Source organism: Plectropomus leopardus, chromosome 13, assembly GCF_008729295.1.
Source record: "Plectropomus leopardus isolate mb chromosome 13, YSFRI_Pleo_2.0, whole genome shotgun sequence".
Taxonomy (NCBI): Eukaryota; Metazoa; Chordata; class Actinopteri; order Perciformes; family Serranidae; genus Plectropomus; species Plectropomus leopardus.
The window spans coordinates 25,528,958-25,553,887 of NC_056475.1; the positions used below are offsets into that span (position 1 = coordinate 25,528,958).

Here is a 24,930-nt window from a genome sequence, read left to right on the forward strand (position 1 = left end):
CCCTACCATGTACTGTATGCCCTGTCAGCTCTTTGTGTCTTTGATGATAAAAATCTCTGGTGCCTGTGTGCAAGCCTATTGGCAAGAAAGTGGATTCTGATTCTGATGGAATTTATCTGTGTTGACCAAAACAGTAGAAACACTACACCATGAAGGCAATGTGTGAAAGTCTAGAAGTTAAAAAAATGAAGACCATGACAGCAAAAAAAACAAAACAAAAAAAAACAGTTTTCCCACCGGAGGATTAAGAATGCAGTGTGACTGCAAAAGCTTGAAGACAGACATAAACAAAAAGGGGAGAAAATACAGTCACAAATTCATGGAAATTATAATTATTAGCATTTTAAAATGTGCTCTTGGCTGAAATAAAAACATCAAATTTAAATAAAAAGTCAAAGTAGAAATAAAACATATATTTTTAAGTAATGTTATTTAAAAATATATAAAAACCTTTCTGTATGCATTTTCTCTCTCTATATATGTGTGTGTGTGTGTTTGTGTGTTAAGTGATGGGATTACATTTTTTTTAACTCAATTTCTTCATTTATTTATCATATAATTTCTACCTTTCTCTTTAATTTCCTTTTATTTAGGTCAAATAAAGGAGGGGGATTGGCCATTACACCTCTTTATTACTGTATACCATGGGGAGATCATGAGACACTGGGCCGCTGGGCACAGATATGCAAAAGGCAACTTTTTTTAGGAAACTTGTAGGATGCAAACACTCAAACTCTGATGTCGTACAGAGGCATCAGTGTGAACGTGAAACCGTTAGATTGTCTCCTCTCCTGCAAAGAAGCCAGACACACAGAAGTCTGTGTGACTTTGTGGTGGTTCTCCCTTTCTTGTGGTTGTTGTTCTGCATTCCTTTGTCAACATGCATTGTTTGTGGTTTTGTGGCTCTGTGTGGTAATTTTGTCTCTTTGTAGTCGTTTTCTGTTTCTTTTAGGTCTGAATGTTTTTTGTCGTTTTTTTTGTCTCTATTTAGTTGCATTTGTGTATTTTTTGGTCATTTTGTTACTCTTTGTAGCTACTTTTACACATCTTTGTGGAGGCCAGGGGTCCCCCTAACACTTTGGACCCCTGGGCCTGTGTCTGCAAGTAGAGGCCCCCTCAGTAATTGATCTGAGTAGGCTATTCATTTTTCTGTATTTATTTTTTTAATAGTGCGGTTTAGATAAAAATGAAAAACATTTTTTCAGTGAATTAAAGATTATGGCTAATTATAGCCTATTACAAATAAACGAATCAATTATTCAGTGGTTCCCCCGCTCATTTCATTCATGAAATAGCTGATCCCAGAGAATGAATCTCCTAAAACCGCCCTCTGCAGTCAGAAACTACAATCCCAGAATGCCTTGCAGCTTTGGCAGCATTTCTTGTCGACGTGGGAAGGGAGGGATTCGGACACAAACAAATGTGCACGGGTTTGATGTCGGGCTGCGTTACAGATAACCTGTGACATGTCAGGTGGATTTGATAGATAACTCCATGACATTAGAAACATGTGGCTCAAACCGGACGAGATTCTGCTGAAAAACGCGTTTAAATTATGGGTCACCGAGAAGGATAACGAGTACTTCGTTCTGCAAAGGAGGCGAGGGTACGGAGAAGGTGGAGGCGGGCTGACAGGTAACATTAGCGGTTTTCTTCTCACCTCCTCGCGTGCGTAGGACAGCGGCTGCGGCTTTGCCAAATCCAATTTAAACAAACTAGTTATGAACGGGTTAACTCGGTATACGCTGGCATAGCTAACGTGCTGTGTGCCGTGCACAGGGCGGGTGCTGCCGTACAGCCGAGTCGGTCAGAGAAAAAATATTTTCATAGCAACAGGTATAAGCCTCGTGCCAATTTACACGAGCCAGTTTAGATAGTGAACAGCTGTTTTTTTTTTGTGCGTCGATACGCCAGCCTGCAGGTGTGGACGTCTGTTTGGGTGTACGTGTCAGTATGTTAGTGTATATGGTGTGTTTCATGTGTGTTACAACACAGAGTTGACAGTTAGGTCACATGGGGGAAAGACTGTCCGTTCACTTCACTGTTTTTTTCATTTCCTGCTGATTTTGCTGCCCGCGGTGCCTGTGCTGACTGTACAGGATGTACATGGGCCTGAAAACTTTGTGCAATTATAGTGTCAGATTTATACACAAGTCACATTGCCAGCTGACAAACGCAGAGTGAAAATCATGTATTGTTGAGGGGCTGTATTTCAGATTTTACCAGTCCATTTCTGAAGGAACATTCAAGGGACTGTTCTTTATTTATCAGGGGTAGGGGGTAGCAGGGGTATGACTGTGTTTTTTTTTTTTACTCTCCTTAAAGCTTCAAATGTTTTTCCTCAGCCTCCCTGAGTGACTTGGGGAAAATGCGTGACCCTCCCTCTACCACAAATTAGTAGTTAGATTTTAAAACCAAACCGATTTTTTTGAGGGTGAAGGGTGAAGATGAAATCTAGGAGCATCAGTTTTTCCACTGTCATCCATGCTGGTTAGTATGTGCAAACGGTTTATTTTGGCAACATTTTAAATGAAACCCAGACCAGAGTGACTCTGATAGAATATCACTAGGCCCATTTTAAGATTGGATTTAATTCTGACTATTTTTGACAGAAGATTTCGTCCCATATAATGGATTCAAGGGTCGCTGGAAAAAAAGTTAAAATAGATAAATTATACAGCCATTTAAAGTTGTATGCCCCCCCCCAGCCAAAAAAAGAAAAACAAATATACGTCCCTCCCTAGTGCTTAAAAAAAATTGACATGCCTTCTCCTTTTTGCACCATCCTCTCCTCGCTTATAAATAACAAACAGTCCCTAAGCAGTTACATTTGGTTGTTGTGCCTGAGGTCAGTTCAGTCAGCTTGTGAATATTTCCACCACTTTCTCTCTGAGGCTAGAAACATCAAGAGAAAACTCTTGAATTTGTAATGTCACTGCAATGTCAGAGACTTCTGCTCCCAGGACAGCGCGTCAGCGACTCTGTGGAGACATTGATGCTTAGTTGAGTTGTCAGTCACACTGTAATCTAGGTTATATCATAGCTTCGCTAAATTGAGATGTAATATTTTTAGTATGAAGAAGAAAAACGTGACAGTTGTTTTTGCAGCCTAGGGCTGCAAGTAGAGTTTTTTTTTCCTATATTGATTAATCTGTCAATTATTTCCAACAGTCCAAAGCCCAAAGTTATTGAATTTAAAAATGCTGTAAAGCCAGGGAAGCACATTCTTAAATTTTAGGGGCCAAAACAGTTATAGCACTTTTCCTTTTTGATTTACTTAATTAATTATTGAAGTGGTTTGATTCATTATCTAATCATTTCAGCAGTTCTACAAATCTCTCTTCTGTCAGGATAGCTATCAAGTTAAAGCAGTACACCGGGGTATTCAGAAGTCCAGAAGGCATTATTTTTAATATTGTCAGAAATAGACACTCCTCCATCTATTAAAATCTGCCCCTGTTATGGAGTATTGCCATATATAACTTTATCTTAAGATGACTCGTACCAACTGTAAATGCAGTTTATTAGCCATGATTTTATTCAACACACATCGATTTATTATTCTATGGGCCATAAGTATTTAAATCTGGCAAGACTTTTCAAAGGAAGCTAGCTGCATATTGTCAGCTTTACAATTTCACACATGCTACAGTGACTTCTGATACCAGCAGCTTAGCTTTGACATATTTTACCATATACCTCTGTGCAATGTCAGGATGGTATAAAAATACATTTCAGGGAATTTTTAAATAAAAAGAAAAGAATGAATAAAAATAGCTCCCTGAGGTTTTCTAAGTAAAAGTTCCTCTCATGCATGTATGTATTGCAGACTGCCTTCACTGGTGTGGGTTGAGTGTAATACGCACACTTTTCATAAATTGATTTTACCGATGATCACTGAAATAAAACACTGATACAGATAACCGGCAAAATGCTAAATATCGGCTTTGATAATCGGCCAGGTGGATGATCTGTCGACCCCAAATTATTCCCTCATTCTGCGCCCATTATAGGAGGGACAATAACTGAGCTTAAAAAACGATTTGTACCACTTTTAGGAAAGATTGGTGCATGTTCAAAGTAAGGAGTTGAACAGAAAATAATTTGAGAAGTCTAAAACAATAAAAGCATTTTCTTTTAAATCACGCAACAGCAAGTGCGCTCTCAGATCTTCACTTCCAGCCGAACCTCAGGTGAGCTTGTGATGTAAACATAACCTTTTGTTAACCTAATTGCATGCTGGATCTTTGAAAACCACTGTCACCTGCCAGTATAAAAGTGGTGCTTGTAATACCATTAATGATTATGACCTACATTTTCTTAGCACATGCCACATTGTGACAGCAGTAGGGTAATTAATAGGTAATTAATGATAATGAATGGTGTTCCAGCTGAAGACAAAAGGCCCGATGTCCTGTGTGGCTGGTCTAATGATAGTGGAGGTTAAATACTACCTGATGGTGCTTTGGCATGATGCACTCGAAGCCCTCTCCAGCTCAAGCGCCTTTTGTATCTCAAGTATCTTTACGCTCTCCTGTACGATGCTGTTCTGCACCGACAGGGACATCAATTATATGAACTGTGTTTGATCCTTTCCTTCTCGGCAGCTCACTAGAACTTGTGGAGAGCTGCTCCATGTTTGAGCAGGCAGGCCGGTATAATGCTGATGCAGTGCATGAGTGTGGTTTCACTGCGACCTTGTTAATTATTCATGGAGGGCATGTCAGAGAGAAGTTATAAAGGTAACAGATTTAGCTAATTTTAGTTGTGCGCCTCTGAAGTGTACCTGAGGAACGCTTGATTTCTAAACTGTCAGGATAAGTAGCCTATAAGGGAACAGTCTGCGATTCGAGTATAAATAAAAGATTGATTAACAGGTCTCTTGATGCATGACTAAGAGAAGACAGGAGCTGAATAAGATTAGGTTATTCATATTTTCTGATGCTGTCAGATGCTCATTTATCAGCAAATACAGTTAAACACATCCAGGATGACTTAACAGACACGGTAGTACATTATTAGTCAAAAATTAGGCCTATAATGAAAGGTTGTTATTGTAGTTCCTTATTTCTTGTAGAGATGTTTATATTAATTGTATTGCTTCCCAGTGCTGATACACAAACTTGTGTATTGGCCAATACAGAGTACTGATACCATTGCATAGGAAACAAAAACAAAAATGAGAAAAGGTGTTTACTACTAACCCTGCATTTACATGAAATGATTGCCAGAATTATTGTGTGGCACTGAGGCTAAACTGAGGCTAGAATCAAACACTGTTTTAAAAGTTCGCAGTCAGTTCTAATTGTGCAATGTTTTGATCTAACAGAGATCTTCTGTTTGACTCTTGCCTCAGTATGATTTTTTTGATTCAGCACCTGTAAAAACAGCAAAAGTGCAGACAAGAGGTTTGACAAGAGGCTTGACAGCTCAGGTTAAAATTTTATTTTGTTATTTAATTTTACATTTTGCTCACTTAATACTCTTTGCTGGAAATCCTTTCTTCTTTTGCTGCTCTAAAACAGTAGCTGTCAGCGATTGCACTGTGCAACTTGCTTTGTATGCTGTTGTTCGAAGGTAGCAAAGAACTCAGCTCCGAAAGAGTTGCAGATTTATCCGGATGTGTAACTAACTACTTTAATCTTATCGGTTAATTCGGTGGTATCAGTGGATCAGTGCATGGGCTTATGTACTCGCTGATACCCAATCCAGCATTTTAGGAAGTATAGGAGGCATTCTGATACTGGTATCAATATTGGAACAACTCTAATTTCTTAAATTGTTAAAAGAAAAAAAATCTCATTTCATTTTCAGAGGCATCCCATAGGTGAAGATCATGTGTGACTGCGTTGGTTAAAAATATCAATGTACTGTGTGTTGCAGGCCTTCTTGTGGGAACTCTGGATACTGTGTTAGACTCCACATCCAAAGTTGCTCCCTACCGAATTCTGCACCACACACCAGACTCACAAGTGTATTGGTCCATAGCATGCGGTATGTTACGGTATTTTCATTTCATTCCAGCAAACATTTCATTACAGTTGTAAACTGATTTGGTTTTTCGCATTATGAATTGCAGAATCTGTTGGATTATTGCATTTTAAGTCATGCTGAAATTATAAAAATACAGTCACTGTTAAGACTGTTAATTTTATTACCATGTATAACAAAGGAAAGCGTCAAATTCTCACTTATAAGAAGTGTGAAACCAGCAAATGTTTGGCTTTTGTGCTTTAAAAATGACTAAAAGGATGATTCTCTTATTAAAATAGTTGGCAATTAATTTTCTGTGGCCCAAGAAATTGATTAACGGACTAATAGTTGCAGCTCTGAAGAGTTTACAGTAAAAAAATGCATGATTTCTTCTGCCACTGAAGACTATTTTAGCTTTTTTTTCTTTTTCAGAAATAAAGATAACTCTTAAATGTGATATTTGACAGTTGAGTTTTGTAATTTTGTTTTCACTCTCGGCTTGGGGTCAGGTGTCACCAAAGAGGAGATTGTGCAGCACTGGGATTGGCTGCAGCAGAACATCATGCGGACGCTCTCTGTGTTTGACTCCAGTGAAGACATCACCAGCTTTGTACAGGGCAAGATTAGAGTAAGAACTTCTTTTTTTCTTTTCACTGGGATTTCAGTCAGAACAGCCCACACAGCTGATATACCTACACGTTAATCTCTTAGCAGGGCTTTAATTTTAATTCTATAAAATACCATAAATGATAATGTAATTATTGTAAAACATTAATCTCTTATTACTGTGAATTCCTCAAACCTGATGAGTGGTGTCATTCTTTTGGCCACTTAGTGAATAATTAAGTGTGGGTTCATTACCAAGAGCAACACCTTTCAGATTAGACAGTCATTTTCCACAGCTGACACAAAGATATTTATTTGAGCAGTTTTAAAAAAAACGATGATGTCCTGTTGTCCCCCTCTGTCTGCGCTAATCCCTGGATGTTTGATATGTTAGGGTCTTATTGCAGAGGAAGGAAAGACATCCCTGGTGCTGGAAGACGATCCTGAAAAGTTCAGAGAAGCGCTCTTGAGGTTTGAGAAGTGGTTTGAGCTGCCACCCGAGGAAAAGCTGGTCACGTACTACTCATGCAGCTACTGGAAAGGCAAAGTGCCCTGCCAGGGCTGGCTCTACCTCAGCACCAACTTCCTGTGCTTCTATTCATACCTGCTGGGAGCTGAGGGTGAGATATTTTCTATGCCATTTATTAAAGAAGAAACACACAACTTTTTATAGTTATATTTTGTTTGGTTATTTTAATTTTATAGTTTATCACTTTTTATAGATATTAAATTAATATCATGATATGAGACTAAGTATGGTGAGTATCTAAACTGCTGTATATTCCCTGCTTTAAAGGCTGCATTACAGTAAAGTGATGTCATTTTCTGGACTTACCTCACAGTTCTTCCTGTTCTATTATTGCCTTTATCGACTTTATTATGATATCCACATCATTAATTAGTGTTTATCAAAAATCTTACTGTGTATTTTCTAAAAGCTAGAAAAGTTAACCCAACAATATTGTTGCAGTATTGATATTGAGGTATTTCCTCACAAATATTGCAATATTTGATTCTCTATGTATCACCCAGCCCTATCCTAGTATTTCTAAATTGTATTATTGTTTGTGCTGCTTTTGCAAAGACAACCAGATCGCTTTCCATTTTCCTCAGAGCCTTGCAACCACAAACAATACAGGACACACTGCATTCTGTTTTCCAAGGTTACTTTGGTCGTTCTAACATCTACCATCCCCACTAAGGGGGATAGTAACTGCACAGAACTTATATTTGTACTCTTTTGGAGATGGTGACAGCTCCCGCTAGCTACCAGTCAAAACAAAAACAGCATCCTCTTCCTGTTTCGGTTGTGTAACAGTTGACACACCTCCTTTGTTCTGTAAATCAAACCTCTCTTTCTGCAGCAGATTGTACCTGCTGGCTGACAGAATTGCATTCTACTTTAACACGAGTTGCCATTTGTCTTGCTAATTTTGATTGTTGAAAACAATGACTTTGGCAGCTCCTAGTTGGCTTTAAAAGTAGCTCCAGGTAATTAAAGGTTTCATAATTATGAAAAAGCCATTAAAGCAGACTTCATCAGAGAGGCAGATTTGAAAAGTCGATAATGGATAACAGATTTTAATGACACAAAGTGACATTTTAAGATTTTTTTTTACAATAATGCTATGAAAATTTTTGGTGAGAGCATTTCTTGATAATGGCATCTTGAAGTATGTTGTTTCTGCAGTGCATATTAATATATTTAAATGACTGAGAAACTGGATGTTGTACAAAAAGAAAACAGTATTACAAAACAATAATTTTTCCATTTGTTCAGTATTAGTGTCCTTGCAGCTGTGAATCTTAATCACTGATTTAATTTTCATGTATTGTGATGACTCAACAGTGAAACTGATCATCTCCTGGGATGAGGTCTGGAGGCTGGAGAAAACCTCCAACGTTATCCTGACTGAGAGCATCCATGTCCTGGCTCACGGGGAGGACCACTACTTCTCAATGCTGCTGCACCTTAACGAAACATTTATTATCATGGAAAAGCTGGCTGACTACGCCATCAAACGCCTTTTTGATAAAGAGGCCTTCCAAAGAGAGCCAGCACTCGCCGACCCCCTGCAAATTACCAAGAGGTACAGTCTGTCTGCTGCACTGCACAGCTTTAAGTGATCCTGTTAGTGCTGGCTGCCAACATGAGGAACCAGAGTAAACATTGTCTGACTTGAGTCACAAAGCATTTGTGTTTGTGTTAGTTTGCCTGGAGCGGCAGGTAGGTCATACATGACAACACCAGGAACAGATATTTTGAAATCAACGTACTGTTATTGTTTACTTTGACCATTTTGACTAACAGTAATTTAAATTCCTAATGCTATTACTTAAAGGAGACCGGTGATGCTTTTTTGTATTGCGTATCTTGAAGGATGTTCATGTTAAATGTGGCCAAAGTTTCAAATAATGAGGTAAACGTATGTAGAAGTAATCCCTGTGAGCAAAAACCTCCTAGTATGGCAACAGTGTGACATCATACAGACCTTTCCCATCAAAATTAACATAATCATGCAGGTTTTTCAAACTCAGTTAAACCTGCTTTAAATAGGCTGCTCTCCCATCGCCAGTAGAGCAGAGCTGTGTACACAGAGGTGTGTAAAAACGATACAGTGGCAACTTTTCTTTATATATCTCTAACTTCTACAGTCTCTCTTTAAAACTCTGTGCAGACTAATTTCAATTGATGTTTAACTACCGCAGAGTCATTTGACCCAGGTGTCAGTACTGATTGGACACATTTCCATTGCATTACAAAGCCAGATGTTAGTGGGTGAACGCTTCTGCAAAATGTAATAATCACGGTAGTAAGTATCTTCAAGGCTTCAGTGAGTGTGCAAAGACATAGAGATGTAGAACACCCAGAAACGCTGACCATTCAGTGCAGGCTGGGCTTTTTGCTGGAGCTGGACTTAAAGAGACAGCCGCTAAAACGTAGTATTTCAGACCGAGGGTGAACATAGGTATTCCAGCACAGCCAGTACGAGGAAAGTAAAGTGTTTTTGTCTATTACAGCATGTAAACATGTTCATTTAGGAACCTCACATACAAGTATGAACCCGAAAATGTCGCAATGGGTCTCTTCAATAATGGTTGTAATGATACCACAGGACAATTCAGGAACTAACCTTGTAGAAAATAATCCACCTGATCTACCTAATATGCCAGTGCCTAAAAGACTGATGTGGAAGCTGACAGTCAGGAGCATGAAAAATAGGTTATGGTGAAACTAGTGCGTGTGTGTGTGTGAGTGAGAGCAGGAGAGAGAGAGAGAGAGAGAGAGAGAGAGAGAGAGAGAGAGAGAGTGTGTGTAAGCTGCTGAAAGGATGTTCTTAGAAAACTTCAACATGATGTCCTGCTCATGACATTTTCTGCTTTCCTTCCCCCACAGAGGCCTAGAAGCTCATGCAAAGAGTGAGCAGTTCCGGACGTTTTTCAGGCTTCCCAGAGAGGAAAATCTGTTAGAGGTGCATGAGAGCTTCCTTTGGGTTCCCTTCAGCCATTTTAACACACTTGGCAAGATCTGTCTGTCTGAGAACTACCTGTGTTTCGCCAGCCAAGATGGAAGCCAGTGCCACACCATCATTCCGATGCGAGAGGTAAAGTGAAACTGGATTGATTGAAAACACTGCCAGTGACATTTCAAATAGCACCCTGCAAAATGATGAATAGCACAAAACTTCAAAAGTGTCCATCTGGTCTGCCAACTTCCTCCAGGTTGTTAATGTGGAGAAGCCAGACTCCAGCAGCAGAGCTTTAACCGTGTATGTGCGTGGCAAGAGGGCGCTGCGTTTCTCTGAGGTGCGGGACTACCAGCGGCTTGCCAACACAATCCGGAGCAGGTGTGGGATTAGTCCCAGCCCTCAGCACTCTGCGTCAACAGAGGTAACATGTTTTACATGCCCAGTGTGTAGGATTTAGGGGGATGTATTGGCAGAAATTGAATTACTTTTTAATAAGTTTTCTTTCATGTGTAGTCACCTGAAAATAAGAATCGACGTGTTTTTTAGCCTAGAATGAGCCATTTATGTCTACATATGGAGCGTGTCCTCCTCTGGAGATCGTCATGTTGCAACGGCATGTTTCTACAGTAGCCCAGAATGCAGTATGGACAAACCAAACACTGGCTTTAGATAGGGCCATTTGCATTTTTGTGTCGGGCACCATAGTTGGAAGTGCCTCCGTGATGAAAGCTTTGGAAAAAACCTACATTTTTATATTATGAAACTGCTTTTTTCCATGTTTTAGCAGTGTTACTCACATGGTCTGTAATTTTGGAGTGGAAGAGACCTCTGTAGATACTTCAGCTCCTTGTTAAAAAACCTACTGAACAATGAACACTAAAGGAATCCTGACTGGGAGAAGTTTCAGATGATTGCAGCCTGCCATCCTCATCGCAATATGCCGCTAAAACTTTTTCTTTAACTGCTGTTTTATTTATGCCATTTTACTCTTGATACACAGTTTGCTTTCTTACAATGATACAATGAAAAACAATGTGTATTTATTTCCAAGGCCATAAGAGGCGAGTGCCAGTCACTCATCAACCACTTTGAGGACAACCCAGAGGACGTCACGCTGATGGTGGGACAGAAAGACAGCAGCAAGGCTGTAAGCACGGAGGCTCTCATGACTGTTTTCCACCCGCAGGACGTTGAAAACCTCGACCCCAAAATGGTAAATATCAGAGTTTGGTTCAAATGAAACATAAGCAGCACTTTGTGGAAAGCCATCACAGTCGCCTACAAAATCTGACTCCATTACCTTGATGAGGGCTGATGAATTGTGATGCACCAGAACCTTGTTATGCTCTGCAGGATGAGGGTGTCTTGGTGGGTGTTTAATCAATTCAGAGGTGGCCATGAATAAAAATGAAGCATGCATCTGTTTAGAAATACAGCCAGTTTTAAACAGTGTTGCAGAGTGTGCACGATAACACAGAGATGTGTGCGTTTGACAGCTTAAAGAAAAGATGAAGGAACAGTCTTGGAACATACATTTCTCCGAGTATGGACGTGGCACGAGTATGTTCTTCACCAGGAAGACACGAGACTTGATCGTTCGTGGCGTTCCCGAGGCCTTGAGAGGAGAGCTGTGGATGCTTTTCTCAGGTATTTATACAGCAGACACCAGTCTCGCCATGATATGTGCAGTAGGTGTTATGCAGTGTCAGAGGTTTGCTAACGAAGTCTTGCATGATTGCAAGTGTTAAGTGCTCAAGTGCTCATCAACATAAATTATTAAGTGAAGCATGGTTGGTGTGGGATCCGAGCAGCATCTGTTTTTTGGACTGACTGTGGTTCTGGCTCCATAGGAGCTGTGAACGACATGGCCACTCACCCCGGCTATTACACTGATCTGGTGGAACAGTCTCTGGGCACAAGCACTTTGGCTACAGACGAGATCGAGAGAGACTTGCACCGCTCTCTGCCAGAGCACCCTGCCTTTCAGAGTGACACTGGAATCTCAGCTCTACGCAGAGTCCTTACTGCCTACGCATCCAGGAACCCGAAAATTGGCTACTGCCAGGTACTTTGATTTCTTGTTTTTAACAAGCAAAAGAGCCCTGATTGACACTGATAAGAAAAAAAAAACACTCAGGAGCTCTTTAAGTGTTTGAGTAAATATACAAACAGTCGTTAGCCAATTACTGTATGTAGCCAGAAGTTTGTTATCACAGAAAAATTTATAATAGCTATGAAAACACAAAATGCGTAAAAGGAAGGACAGAAATACCAGGAAGTGTCCAGTCTAGAGGTCAATGGATAGTGGATTTTAGAAAGACAGTTATAGTAATGATAGTTTGGAGCATATAAAAGCTGAAAACCAATTAATTGGCTGCTATCCCTCCATCCTTAAAACCCCCAACAAAAAAAACTTAAAGTGTCGTAAATAAGCAATCTTTGACTTTATTTGAAACTGGATAACTTGAAGTGAGCAGTAATAAATACCTAAATAGATATATAAATCTGGAAATGCATGTCAAACGAACTGAAAAATCTGGCTGGGAGTGACTTTTTTGAGCAATAAATTTCCACAGTCAATCTGAGATTCTCACGAGTTCAATAACATTACCTTGACTTTGTTTAAGAACAGCAATGTAAAGGTCGATCAGAAATGGTCAAGTTTTTATGTATTTAGATTTTTTTTGTATATTTTCTGATTGGTATGTGACAAAGCAGAAAAAATGTCAAATGTAATGTGTAACAAGATACTTTAGAGTGGAGTAATCTATGGCTTTTAGAATACTTTCTCCACGATTCATAAAACATAAAAAATAGACTAGGTCAGAACCTGTTGTATAGCTGGAGTGTGTATGCTTGAGGGCTTTCAATTCAAGAAAGGAAGCGGCAGCAATTCAATCAGTCATGGACTTTTGCTCTATTGCAATAGCAAAAAAAACCATTGCAACAGCAAAAAATAAATGTAAAAACATGCTGAAATAAAGAGCACTACATTCAAACATGCATGCATAGATGTTAGCCACTGTCAGAACCATGTTGCACTGACGATAGCTTATACAGCGCAGTATCATTGCTCTCTAGCCCAGTCAGTTTGCACTCAGAATCATTCTTTATTTCTTCATTTGTAGTTTTTGTAATTGATGTGAGATTATCTGTTTGTTTTTGCTCTTTAACACTGGCAAGTAAGGTGATGAGGTCATGGTACAGACTTCAACATAAAATGTGAACCCTTACAGTTTAAACCTTTGTGTTCTTCACTGTGAGTGGTCATTTCATGACATTGAGGAGTGCAGCAACTCTGAAAAGCAGAGCTGATTAAATAAAAAAAAGCCAAGTACTTTGAAAAAAGGCAGGCTGTGGTGCTCAGAAAAGGCCACAATGTGATCTAAAACCATTGAAACATTTTTAAAAAGGCACTGATGCTCTGTAAAGACGGTGAAAAAGGGTTCCCCGCACATCATCTGTAAAAACGTACCTTTTTGGCACACCTTCCTTTATACTGGCCATCCTCACACAATAACCCTTATTCTGAAGTAGCCTGTTTTTAAAAAATCCTTTCTCCTGTTCAGGCCATGAACATTCTCACCTCCGTTCTCCTGCTCTACGCAAAAGAAGAGGAAGCTTTCTGGCTCTTAGTGGCCGTCTGTGAGAGGATGCTGCCGGATTACTTCAACCGGCGAATTATTGGTGAGAATGGAAGCAGTTCTCATGCTGTTCATGCTGGTAATTTTGTGACTTTAGAATTCCGGTCTGAAATGTTGTCGATCTTTCTTAAGGTGCTCTGGTGGACCAGGCGGTGTTCGAAGATCTGATTCGAGAAAACCTGCCCCAGCTGGTGGAGCACATGACGGATCTGAGTTTCTTCTCTTCTGTGTCCTTGTCCTGGTTCCTCACGCTCTTCATCAGTGTCTTGCCCATAGAGAGCGCTGTGAACGTGGTGGACTGTTTTTTCTACGACGGCATTAAGGCCATCCTGCAGCTCGGCCTGGCAGTGCTCGACTACAACATGGAGGCTCTGATCAGCTGCCATGACGACGCAGAGGCTGTCACCATCCTCAACAAGTCTGTGGGAATCCAAACAAAGCAGTATTGGTGTATTTTAAACATCACTGCTGTGTTAAATGACTGTCTCTTTCTCTGATGGTGTTATTTCAGATTCTTTGACAGTGTGACAAACAAAGACAGTCCTCTGCCTCCAACAGTGCAGCAAGCTTCAGTGGGCAATAACGACAAAACATCTCACTTCAGCGTTGATATCAGCGAGCTGATCCGAGAGGCCTACGAGGTACTGCGTTTTTATCATGTCTGTTTTATTTAGTGATGTTGTCGTTGTGATTAATTTCAGTTATTGTGCTTTGTTTTAGAAATATGGAAATATCCGTTCAGAGGAAGTCGAGAGTTCACGGAAAAGAAACAAACTGCATGTCATTCAGACGCTGGAGGACACAACCAAACAAAATGTGGTAAGTGGCCATTGAGTTTACATAAGGCTCCCACAGTCATGGGAAACCTGGAAAAGTCATGGAATTTCACAATCATGTTTTACAAGCCTGGAAAAGTTATGGATAATCTTCCACATGATGTCACATAAAGGCAAATTTATTTCCCGTAGCTGTTGATGTAAAGTAGCTCTAATATTAAATCCAATTCAAAAAACTTTATTAAACCTACAAAGGGCAAACAGTTAAGAGCAGCTTGTTAAGACTACAAAACAAATACACGCACAAAAACACACATAGCAGCATCCACAATGTATTGTACATTCAGGCAAGCGCACCAGAAGCCAAAGAACCGGGATAAGAATAAAGTGCCAGTAGTTAATATAATGCACAATATAACAGTACAATATAAACCAGACTGTATACAGGTGTATAACACCTACAGGGAACTGACTCAGGGTCTGACTGCCAAAACATTTAGAATAGCAGTTCGTTTTGCAAGCAGGTAATACATTGTGATGCCTAAATGGCAACAGAAAGAAAATTCACCTGCAAGGACATAATGCGTCGGTGTGACTTTCAGTTTACATACGTTTCTACATTTTCTCCCTGCATTCTGCCCCTCCCTTCATGTTTGCCAGTGAGCTGAAATTATGTTCGAATAGTTGTTATGGGTTCTTGAAAATTTGTGGAAAAGTTTTGAAATTTTGTCTCAAAATGTGTGAGAAACCTGTGGTAAGAATGAACTAACATCTGTTTTTCAGATTCGGGTGGTGTCCCAAGAAGTGCGACTCAGTGCCTCACATCTTGACGAGCTTTATAACTTGTTCAAAGTGAGTCAAAGAAATGAGACCGTATCTTCTGTGTCATCATGCATTAATGTCGACAGTCATAATACAAAAAGACAGACAGATATAGATATGTTAGAATTTTCTTTGTCGTCTGTTTTCAGAGGCAGCATTTCCTCTCCTGCTACTGGACAATGAACAGTCCGGCTCTGCTCCATCATGACCCCAGCCTGGCCTATTTGGAGCAGTACCAGTTGGGTTTCCAGCAGTTCAGCATGCTTTTCTCCCTGCTGGAGCCCTGGGCTTTCTGCAACACCAAGAGCACGCTCTCCCTCTGGGTCTTCCGCCTGATAGACGAGAACCAGGACGGCCTTGTCAACTTTAAAGAGTTCTGCTGTGCGCTGGGTGAGTTCAATCACCCCTCTGATCTTAACTAAGGCCTTGATCAAACAGAGCGCATTTGGCAGGCTGCGAAACCTGAGGCGCACCGCATTGCATTTTGTTCAAGCCTGCTGTGATTAGAGCGCTTTTTGCACTCTGCTGCATCTTTTTATTTATTTATTTTTTTTATCTATTATTTTTGTAGATAAGCAACCACCAAATCCCCCCCCCCCCCCCCCTATCGCCCCACAGCTGTTTGGCTGTGAAGTAAATTCACTGATCTGTACCTTTTAAAACCTGCATTAATATGGACAGGGGGAGGGCACTTATTGTGACACTGAATAAGAGTGAGATGCTGTTCCCAAATGGTGCAGTGAACACTGGGAAATAGAGATCCTTCTGGGTACATGAGACCCTCAGAGAGAGGAGAAGTTGCTGGCAGGGGTGTTGCAGTGGTAGAATATCCCCTGTGGAGATTAAGGGTGGCTCAACAGTGTGATGTGTGATATTTCTGCCATTTTTTTGTTTTTTATTTATTATTTATTTATTTTATTGTAGTGTTTTGTAAATAAACTTCATTGTTAAGCTATTAATAGGCATAAAGTTGTTCATAAATGACACCGTTTTGAATCATATTAAATAACTGTTCTCTGTTGACGCATTGGTGGCATCTGGCTGCTATGATACGGAATAGCCGTGGAAGTAAAAATGTGGGCCTTTTTCCTCTGGCCCTTGCTCTATGTAAAGAGAAGGCGAAATAGATAGTGAGAAAGGTCGCGATCCTCCACTGTGATTGGACGGCTGGGTAAAAAGTGGAAGTGACAGTGAAAAGAGGCTGCAGAGTTTACACAAAAAAACCAGCACACACTTAATGTGCAGTGCTCGGCGCAAAAAAGACGCTCAGCACCTTTTTACACTACAGTCGATTGTAGCATAGCGTACACTGTCACCGAAAATAACATTTTCTTCAGAGAATTTACATAGATAAAGCACCAAACAACTGTTAGGGAACTTATATACTAGCTTTAGCTCCTTACATACCATTTCCCAAAATACAATTATTTTCTGACATTTTTAACAAACATGAGAATGGCCTAATAAAGAAACAAGTCAGATTCGTCCATGAGAATTTCCTCCAGGTTCGCAAGTTTTTGAATGATGTATCTTCCACACATTATGCAAATCTTTCTTCTTCTTATTTTGTATGCTGAAATTATTTTTATGTTACTAGCCTGATATGCTTTAATCATGATTTGGGTAATACCATTCACCTCTTTGGAAGAATCTGATGTGATTTCTTTTTAGTAAGAGTCCCTTAGTTGAAGGTATGTATAAAATGAATGCGCTCCCAAATTATATTTTTATTTCAGATCTGTTGTAATTTCTAACTGCTTCTCCCACAGATACTTTATACAGTGGATCGTTCACAAACAAGCTGAAATTCCTCTTCAAGCTGCACCTGCCACCAGGTGAGTGATGAACAACTGACAAAGCCAAGAACAATAAATCTAAATGACAAATTAAAAAAATGGTTAACGTCACATCAGTTTGTGTCTAACTACAAAATAGATTTGCGTTAGTGTACCTTTAAGCTTCAGCCTCTGACTCACTTCTCTCTACAACATATCTACACTGATGATGCACTCCTGCAGGTTCAAAGTTCAAGTGCAGCAAATGTTTTCAGACTGGATCCTTTACAGTCTCTAAATTTGACCTAACGTGACAGCGGTAACACAACAGTAACAGACAGCAGCAGCAGCAGCAGTTTCAAGTAGAACACAAGGTCAGATAGACATCAGTCTTTGGTCTGCGGTGCATGAAAATGTATGAGTTGTCATTTCAATAATCCAGCCCGCTACCCAGCGTTTGTCGAGTGAGCACATTGCCTCGGGGTAGAAACCGTCCCTGAATATGTGTCTCTTGTCTGCATGATGTGGCAGTGCGTGCTTGAAGGCTGGGGTAAGAATAGGCTATGTTGGGCGAGAGAACTTTGCCATGGAAACGATGGCCGTAAGGAGCTGTAAGGGCATTTTGCAGCGGGCTAGTTTCTCCACAAAGAGGATCTGTGATGAGGACGAAGTGCTCAAATTACAACTGACAGCTTAGCAGCAGAAGAGCACTGAGTCACCGTTTGGGATGTGCCAGGCCTGTAAACGTCAAGCAGCAGAGCTTGTTTTGTCTCACGGAGAGAGCACATTGCTTCAGCACCAAGGACAGGTCCCCAGTTCTGAACCGTGACGCTCTTTAATCGTCACCTGTGACATCACTACAAGTGTCTGAGCACAGGGGGGTGTGATAGCTGCAAACGCTGTCTGATAAGTGGGGCAGCACTTTGTGTTGATTTTTTCTATGCACAGTAGGCTTGAGGCTGTTATTTCCGTATGGCTGTAAGAAAGTGAACCATTTGTTGTTTGCTTCTTGTGTGAAAGTAAAAGAGTGCTGTTGGACCAAATCAACACCTTTTATGTCACCACAGCTGCCGTCACAAGACAACTTTTACATACACTACTTATTTTGTTTGTTTTCATTTTCTTATGATGCACATCATCATTTTTGACAACCCAGTTTCACTCATTGTGGCTTTTTCCCTCAAGCAAAGTTGGCAGAGTTGTGCACTTACAGAAAAAAGTAAACCACTGTGACCTCATATGCTTGCTGATTTCACAGTGGGACAGCTCCAAGCTGTGGAACCCGGCCAAACACTCCATTGATCAAGGAAATGAAATCATGTGCTATTTAGAGCTGAGAGTCTGCAGGTTTTTCAGTCCAAACATTAAAGTGCAGCAGCTGTATTCACTCACCAGCTTCAATCAAAGAGAAGGGGCTAGACACTGACATCATCTTTGTCGGGATTGGTTGTCAGGACAACAAAAGGTCTTGTTGTACCTTTAACCTTATAGCTATAGAAAGGAATATTAAAAATGTTAAACAGATAGTTCCAATTTTTGAAGAGGTATTGTTTGTGGTACTTATCCATAGATATTACAAATATTAGATATCACTTGGCACACCCGTAGTTTGGACAAGCAGGCTGGCTCAGCAATGTACAGCTGTGGACGTGTCTGCAACAAAACGCATTTTAGCCACCTGATCTTAATAGGGTTTAGCCTCATAAACGGGCTTTTTGTGCCCATGTAAACACACTCATTTAGGTTCATTCTGTTTGAATCCTGAGTATCTGTAAAAAAAGACACCGAGAAACTAACAACATGGCCGTCGTCTGGCTGAGCTGCCTGTACAGCTCAAAGCTATCGGGCAAATATAATGACACTGTTTGTGTGGGTTATTGTGTAATCCGGCAATGCAAACTGACACACATGCATGAACACACACACAGTCATGGGTGGGGGTTGGAGTGCATAAGTGCAGAATGCCGCAGATAATAGCAGAATTAGAAATTAAAATGATACAGGCAGGAAGTATCTGGCAAGGGAATGTGTTATTTTATTCCCAACAATTTATTTATTAGGGTTGTACCCACCTTCAGAGTTTTGTTTTCCATACAAAGATTTAAAGTTTGAGCGGTCTCTACGGGACGTTTAGTGTGACAGCAGCATTCACGTCATATAGTAAATAAGCTAATGGCACTAGATGGCAAATGCACAACAGCATTTTGATATGAATGTTTACAATCAGTTAATCCCCCTAAAATTCATTATAACACATTTAATACAGCATATAACGCCGTCCAGTACACCACCACCATTAACTGCAGTATAATCTTCAACACGACCTTGGAGTGGATGAAGTAAGCTTTACAAAAACACTCTCTATTCCAGGACTCTTCAATGGGGTTACATTAGATTGTATCTAATAACCTGACGTAGGTGTTAATGGATATCTGTGTTTTCTTTGATCAAATTCTTTCATCCTTTCACCTCTGTGTCTTCATCTTTCCTCTCAGTGCACTCACAGTCGGTATCTTCTAGCTTTCACAGGTAGTCCTTTGCACTTAAAGGAACAAAGAATCCAGCACTTTATTCCAGTGACTGAAGACTCCTCTCACTTGCGTAGACTCACTGGTTAGCCTCTTTACTCTTCCTTCTCCTTTAAAATTCAATTTCCACTTTTACCTTTTCCTCCTAAATTCTGTCTGAAGTCTGTCTCGATGCTTTACTGAATGCCTTGAATTTTCTTGAAGCATTTCTCTATACAGTTTGTTCACACATTGCTTTTATTTTTCAGCATTCGATCTACCAGAAGATGGTGTGATAAGGAAAAGCCCTGAAAGAGGTTAGCACTTCATCAGTGTTGATCACAAACACTCCATGGTTACAAGACAAAACTGTTAATGTCTTAACTTTATGTGATAGTTTACAGTTTTTGTGTAAAATTTTCAGGAAGAGGAAAAGTGGACCTCCAGGCTTACCTGAAACAGTGGCAAAATGAAATACTTAAAAAAGAGGAAACCATCAAGGACCTGCCCCGAATCAATCAGGTAATTTACTCCATATTTATTGACTGAAGAGAACATTTTCTTCCTGAGGTGGCAAAAAAGGATTTAACTTATATTTAATCAACATATTTTTACTATGAAACCATACGTCTGGTGAAACAGAACACATGCTTTTCTAATACCTCTGCGCCAGCAATAGCTGTGGCCGGATGCATTTCGTTTTTGGGTTGTCAGTCTGTCCCATTCAGGTGAACACGATATCTTAAGAATGCCTGAGGGCATTTCTTCAAATTTTACATAAAAGTCCACTTGGACTCAATGATAAACTTATTAGAATTTAGTGGTCAAAAGTCAAGGTCACTGTGACATCACTCAAGAATTCATACGCTAATTCTGACAGAAATTCACACAAACGTCTGACAGGACGAAATGCTTAAGTGATGACATTTTAAATCCAAAAGCTCAAATGTCAACTTCTCAGTGGTATTATAATGTTTTGCAAAAACATTTTTTGGCCATTACTCTGCATTATATCATAGGAACAGAATTTGTTCAGGCACTGATTTGGTGATACTAATCTTTGGGGTCCGCCTTGAAGCTGTGCTGATTGTAGAGATCTTCTCTGCTGCCAGGGGAAAGATGTAAACTGTAACAGCAACTTGACTTGTTTGCTGATGAATACAACCGCAAGGTGGTAATTCTTTTTTTTTTTTTTTATCTCAGTCTCAGTTCATCCAGTTCTCGAAGACCCTGTACAACATCTTCCATGGCGATCCAGAGGAGGAGTCTCTGTACCGAGCCGTGGCCCACGTGACCAGCCTTCTGCTGAGAATGGAGGAGGTGGGGCGGAGGCTGCAGGAGCCGAGCAGCCCGCCAGAGCCCACAGAGCCTGCTAACACCAACGCTGGCGCCGCTGCCGAATCTTCACCAGAAGAAGCGTCTGCCACCCCGGAGAGCTCCGACACCTCCAGCCCCAACAACAGTCAGGATGCGGGGCCCGACCTTACAGAGATGGAGTGGTCCTTTTCATTCGAGCAGGTTCTGGCTTCTCTGCTCAACGAGCCGACCATAGTCAGCTTCTTCGAAAGGCCCGTCGACGTGCAAACTAAACTGGGACAAGCTAGGGTTGCCCAGCTGAAGCTAAAGATGAATAAGTGAAAGGATACATAACTGAATTAATATTCTGCTTCTGAATCAAACCCAGAAGTCACCATTAATTTCCTTTCTCCATTCGGATAGGGCAGGTTTTTGGGCGAGGCACACAATAAGATTACTGCTTGAGTGGTATCATAAATGAAGAGGAGACCTCAGATTTTAAAACCTGGAGTGCAATGTGTGTGCGTGGCCTGGATGTTTGACAGCGATGGCTGATGAAATGAATAAGGCACATCTTTAAGACACTGGCCTCGTCGCAGGCATACTGTAGGCTGTCGTTTCTCAAATCTGATTATGCATTTTCAACCTCTGTGATGACATTTATTCTCTCATGTAGCCTCAGATTCTTCAGATTTTAAGTTTAATTTAAAATATTTTTTTCCCATATGCCGTGGATGACATACAGTATAGTTTTGTACCATATAAGGGACATTTCTGTAAAGTCCCCTGACGTAGAGTTTGTCCCTCACTCTGAGGTCATGTCCATAAAAAACAACTTGTGACAAGGTGACTGAGAGTCCACAGGAACATTCTTCCTCTGGATATCTTGATATATTCTCTCTCTCAGATTACTCGCCACTGCGTTAGGTAGTGAAACAAGCTATAGGTTGTGAATTCAGTGTTCTTAAGCAACGTTAGTGTAATCCTGTCGACTTGTTGTGAGAAACACCAGCTTTCCAGTTGAAGAGGCACAGAATATAGTAGTACAATGTCAGTAAGGACAGTGTTGTCCCAGGAAGCCATAAATTGAATTCAGAGATTTATCTGAATAAGGATGTCAGATGCATTTTTATCGAGAACGTGAACGATTCAATTATGGTATTACACATGTGCAATAATACACAAGAGAGGATGCTGCACTGCCACACTCGTCCGTCTCATTCCTCCAACAGCAGCACACGCTGTAACAATATTATAGCATGACTTCAAGTTATGTCATACTGTAAGCTGTCTGTAAAGGTAAAATAGTTTGAATTCCACAGTGCTGCTGCAGGGAAATCTCCTGTATCCGCTTCTGAACATGTGCTGTGTGATCCTCAGAGTGCGACTGGTCGATGTACTGTTTGCTTACGTTCGTCTTACTGTATATGTAGGATGTTATGCTCTAGTGTAAGTGCAGCATTTTTTTGTACATAAGGATCAGTTCAATAGTCGTTTGATTATTGTATTTATGAGGCTTGTATTGATGTAAGATATGAGCTAGTGGACTGTTGTGGACAAACCTTTTGAGGGACATTTTATCAAATCTCAGGGTGCAATTTGTGTAAAATAAAAGGGAGAAAAGGGATATTTTTTCGACCTGGGATATATAAAGTATATACGACTGAGTTACACATAGCTTACAAATGTCTGTAACGTTAAAATATAGAGCATGTGTAGCATAGTTACAGGATTTGCCACATTATGCTTGCCTTCAAGGAAACAGCAATTATTACTGCTCGCTACAGAGAGCCAGATCTGGCTTACAGTATTTCAGTTGCTTTTTATCTGCATTTTCTGCCTCTTTTTTTTTTTTTTTTGCCTCGATCTCAGTGAATCATTTGCACAGTTGTTTGAGATTCACACGTTGTAGATATCGCCTGTATCTCGGCCAGATCTCAAAGGCGTTGGATTCCAAAAAGGTTGTGACCGCTTTAGCTGCAGCTTGTCTCTCTAGGGGCCAAATTTCAAGAATTCGCAGAGCTTTATATCTGCCTGTCTTGGGAAAAAGTGTTTTAGAAGCTCTTTAAGTGCAAGTGCAATTTTCCATGTGCTATATTTGCATTATTTTGTCATATGCTGGGAATGCTTTGTTATTATTTTTTCACTTAAGATTTTAGGACCAATCTGAAATGTAATACATTATGTAATTCTTGGGTTAAGATTGTTAAAGTGAGTTGTACATACTCATTGAAAAATTTTGCAAACATCCATAATTTTTTGGAACTGAAAAGAGAAATCTATCACTGTTTACATGACTAATGTAAAGAAAAATCCCAATTACAACCCGTTTATCTTTGATATTTTGTCACTCCTTGAAGTAGAGTGTGATCAGTGACATCAGTTGAACACGTAAAGCCATAAAGCTCAGCAATTATTTCAGCATCTCTGACCATGGTCTGAATATTTCAGTGCGACTGTTCCCAAGCAGTTTAATGCTGCATTTGTAACACCTCCCAGACTTAAAGAAATTATAAATGCTGCAAATCCCTTCTCTTAAAAATCTTGCAAGAGATCAGAGTTCTTCATTTTATTTTATTGCTTCATCTGTTTCTGATTATTTGATAATATCTTAGAAATTAGAAATCATTGAAAAAAAGTTTGTACTCAAAAATTCATTTGTAGAACAGTGGCAAAGACAAAACAAACCTGATGCTCAATAATTTCCTTACTGTTTCTTTAGGCATAGCTTTTGGAAAACAGCACTTAAGATGATTTAATTTTTTTAGTCCAAAATAGTTTGTGGTTTCCACTTATGGGAAATAAATGAAAGGAGATGATGAAGGGAAATCAGACGGTTGAAAATCGTCACTGCCCCCCACCACCACGACCCCCGGCATGCTTTCATATTAAGCATCAGAGTGTAAACAGTAGGCATGGATAACGCTCCAGCTCCTGCATTTCTCTATGACTAATCAAGTCTTTATATGTGCAAGTGTAGTCTACAGCTTTAAAGGTCTGTAGCCTTTGATTGAAAGCTTGTTTTGCAAAATATGTGAAGTGCAGATCTTTCTGTTTACTTGCTTGATCATGATTTTTTTTATTTCCATACAAAGGTATCAGAATAAAGAGTGATGATTCTATCAATAATGATGTTTGGGTCATTCTGTGTGTTACTTAATCACTGGAGATCCACACACCGACATGAATTACAGTGTGACTTTTGACATCTTGTTTATTTGTGTATTAGTGGACTCAAGCCTCCGTCTGTTTGAGCTATCTATCAGTAAGTCATGTATTTGTCTATATGTATGTAATATTAAAATTGTTATGTAGGATTGTATTGTAACATAAATATAGACATGATAATCACACTGACATAACACTTCTTGTGAGAGGATCAAAAGTCAAATTTTCTTTTTAAAAACATCATTTTTAAAACCATGATGAACAGAAGGCACATCTATGTGGAGCTTTTAATCATCTTAAAACCTGTCCATGGGCATGTGTATAAAATCTAATAGTGGGCGTAGGGAAACTACCAATAATATAACTTTGTCCTACCATATCTGAAAAAAATGCTATCCGGCTGCAGGTACGTTCATCTGTATTCAATAACCTGTATGCAGGTGCGCCATTCCGGGTTGAAAAGTCAGGACGAAGGGGCCCTAAAATATAGGCATATCAGGATTTGTTTTTTTAATAGAAAATTATTAACCTATCATCACTAACAGGAGCTTTTATTTAGATTATTACTTTCTTGAGTTCGGCAAAAAAGAGCCTGCATTGCCCCCTCCCCCCGGTATTTTTATGAAATGGTTCGGTCCTGTCCTCACACCTGCCGCAATTTACAATAGATCCATGGTCGCAACCGCTGCTTGCTAACGGTAACGGTTAAGATGAACGCCAAGCCTAGAAAAGAAGAGTTTGGGAACCAGAAACCAATAAAAAGACAAGAGAGAGAAAAGAAAGGGTGACGGTATGTTACCCAATTCTTCACAAAGAAAGGCGGGTCACCGTGAGTGCTGGAGATTAATTTGTTTAGTCCGTAGTGGAATAAACTAACATGTTTTTGTTTGTGT

At 40.0% G+C, this 24,930-nt stretch overlaps 1 protein-coding gene across 2 annotated transcripts; it reads left to right on the forward strand.

Annotated features, from left to right (window-relative positions):
- The first annotated feature begins 1,412 nt into the window (after positions 1-1,412).
- tbc1d8b (TBC1 domain family member 8B) lies at positions 1,413-23,995 on the forward strand. Of its 2 annotated transcripts, XM_042498612.1 has the most exons (21): positions 1,413-1,635; positions 5,884-5,994; positions 6,483-6,601; positions 6,974-7,199; positions 8,429-8,669; positions 9,977-10,184; positions 10,303-10,470; positions 11,101-11,262; positions 11,546-11,696; positions 11,900-12,114; positions 13,619-13,736; positions 13,826-14,111; positions 14,205-14,334; positions 14,414-14,512; positions 15,253-15,321; positions 15,441-15,681; positions 17,061-17,126; positions 19,587-19,679; positions 19,843-19,890; positions 19,998-20,095; positions 20,777-23,995. In XM_042498612.1, exons 1-21 carry the CDS (start codon positions 1,509-1,511, stop codon positions 21,209-21,211), a joined length of 3,411 nt encoding a protein of 1,136 aa, XP_042354546.1. In that variant the 5' UTR covers positions 1,413-1,508; the 3' UTR covers positions 21,212-23,995. The 2 variants fall into 2 exon arrangements, with proteins under 2 accessions (XP_042354546.1, XP_042354547.1); XM_042498613.1 differs by lacking the exon at positions 19,587-19,679.
- The last annotated feature ends 935 nt before the right edge of the window (positions 23,996-24,930 follow it).

What these genes read in the sequence shown, in the direction of transcription:
- tbc1d8b (XM_042498612.1), top strand. Translation starts at nt 1,509, where the DNA reads ATGTGGCTCAAACCGGACGAGATTCTGCTGAAAAACGCGTTTAAATTA. An exon ending in AGGTGGAGGCGGGCTGACAG is followed by an intron (nt 1,636 to 5,883) that starts GTAACATTAGCG and finishes TGTGTGTTGCAG; the next exon opens with GCCTTCTTGTGGGAACTCTG. An exon ending in TGATCCGAGAGGCCTACGAG is followed by an intron (nt 14,335 to 14,413) that starts GTACTGCGTTTT and finishes GCTTTGTTTTAG; the next exon opens with AAATATGGAAATATCCGTTC.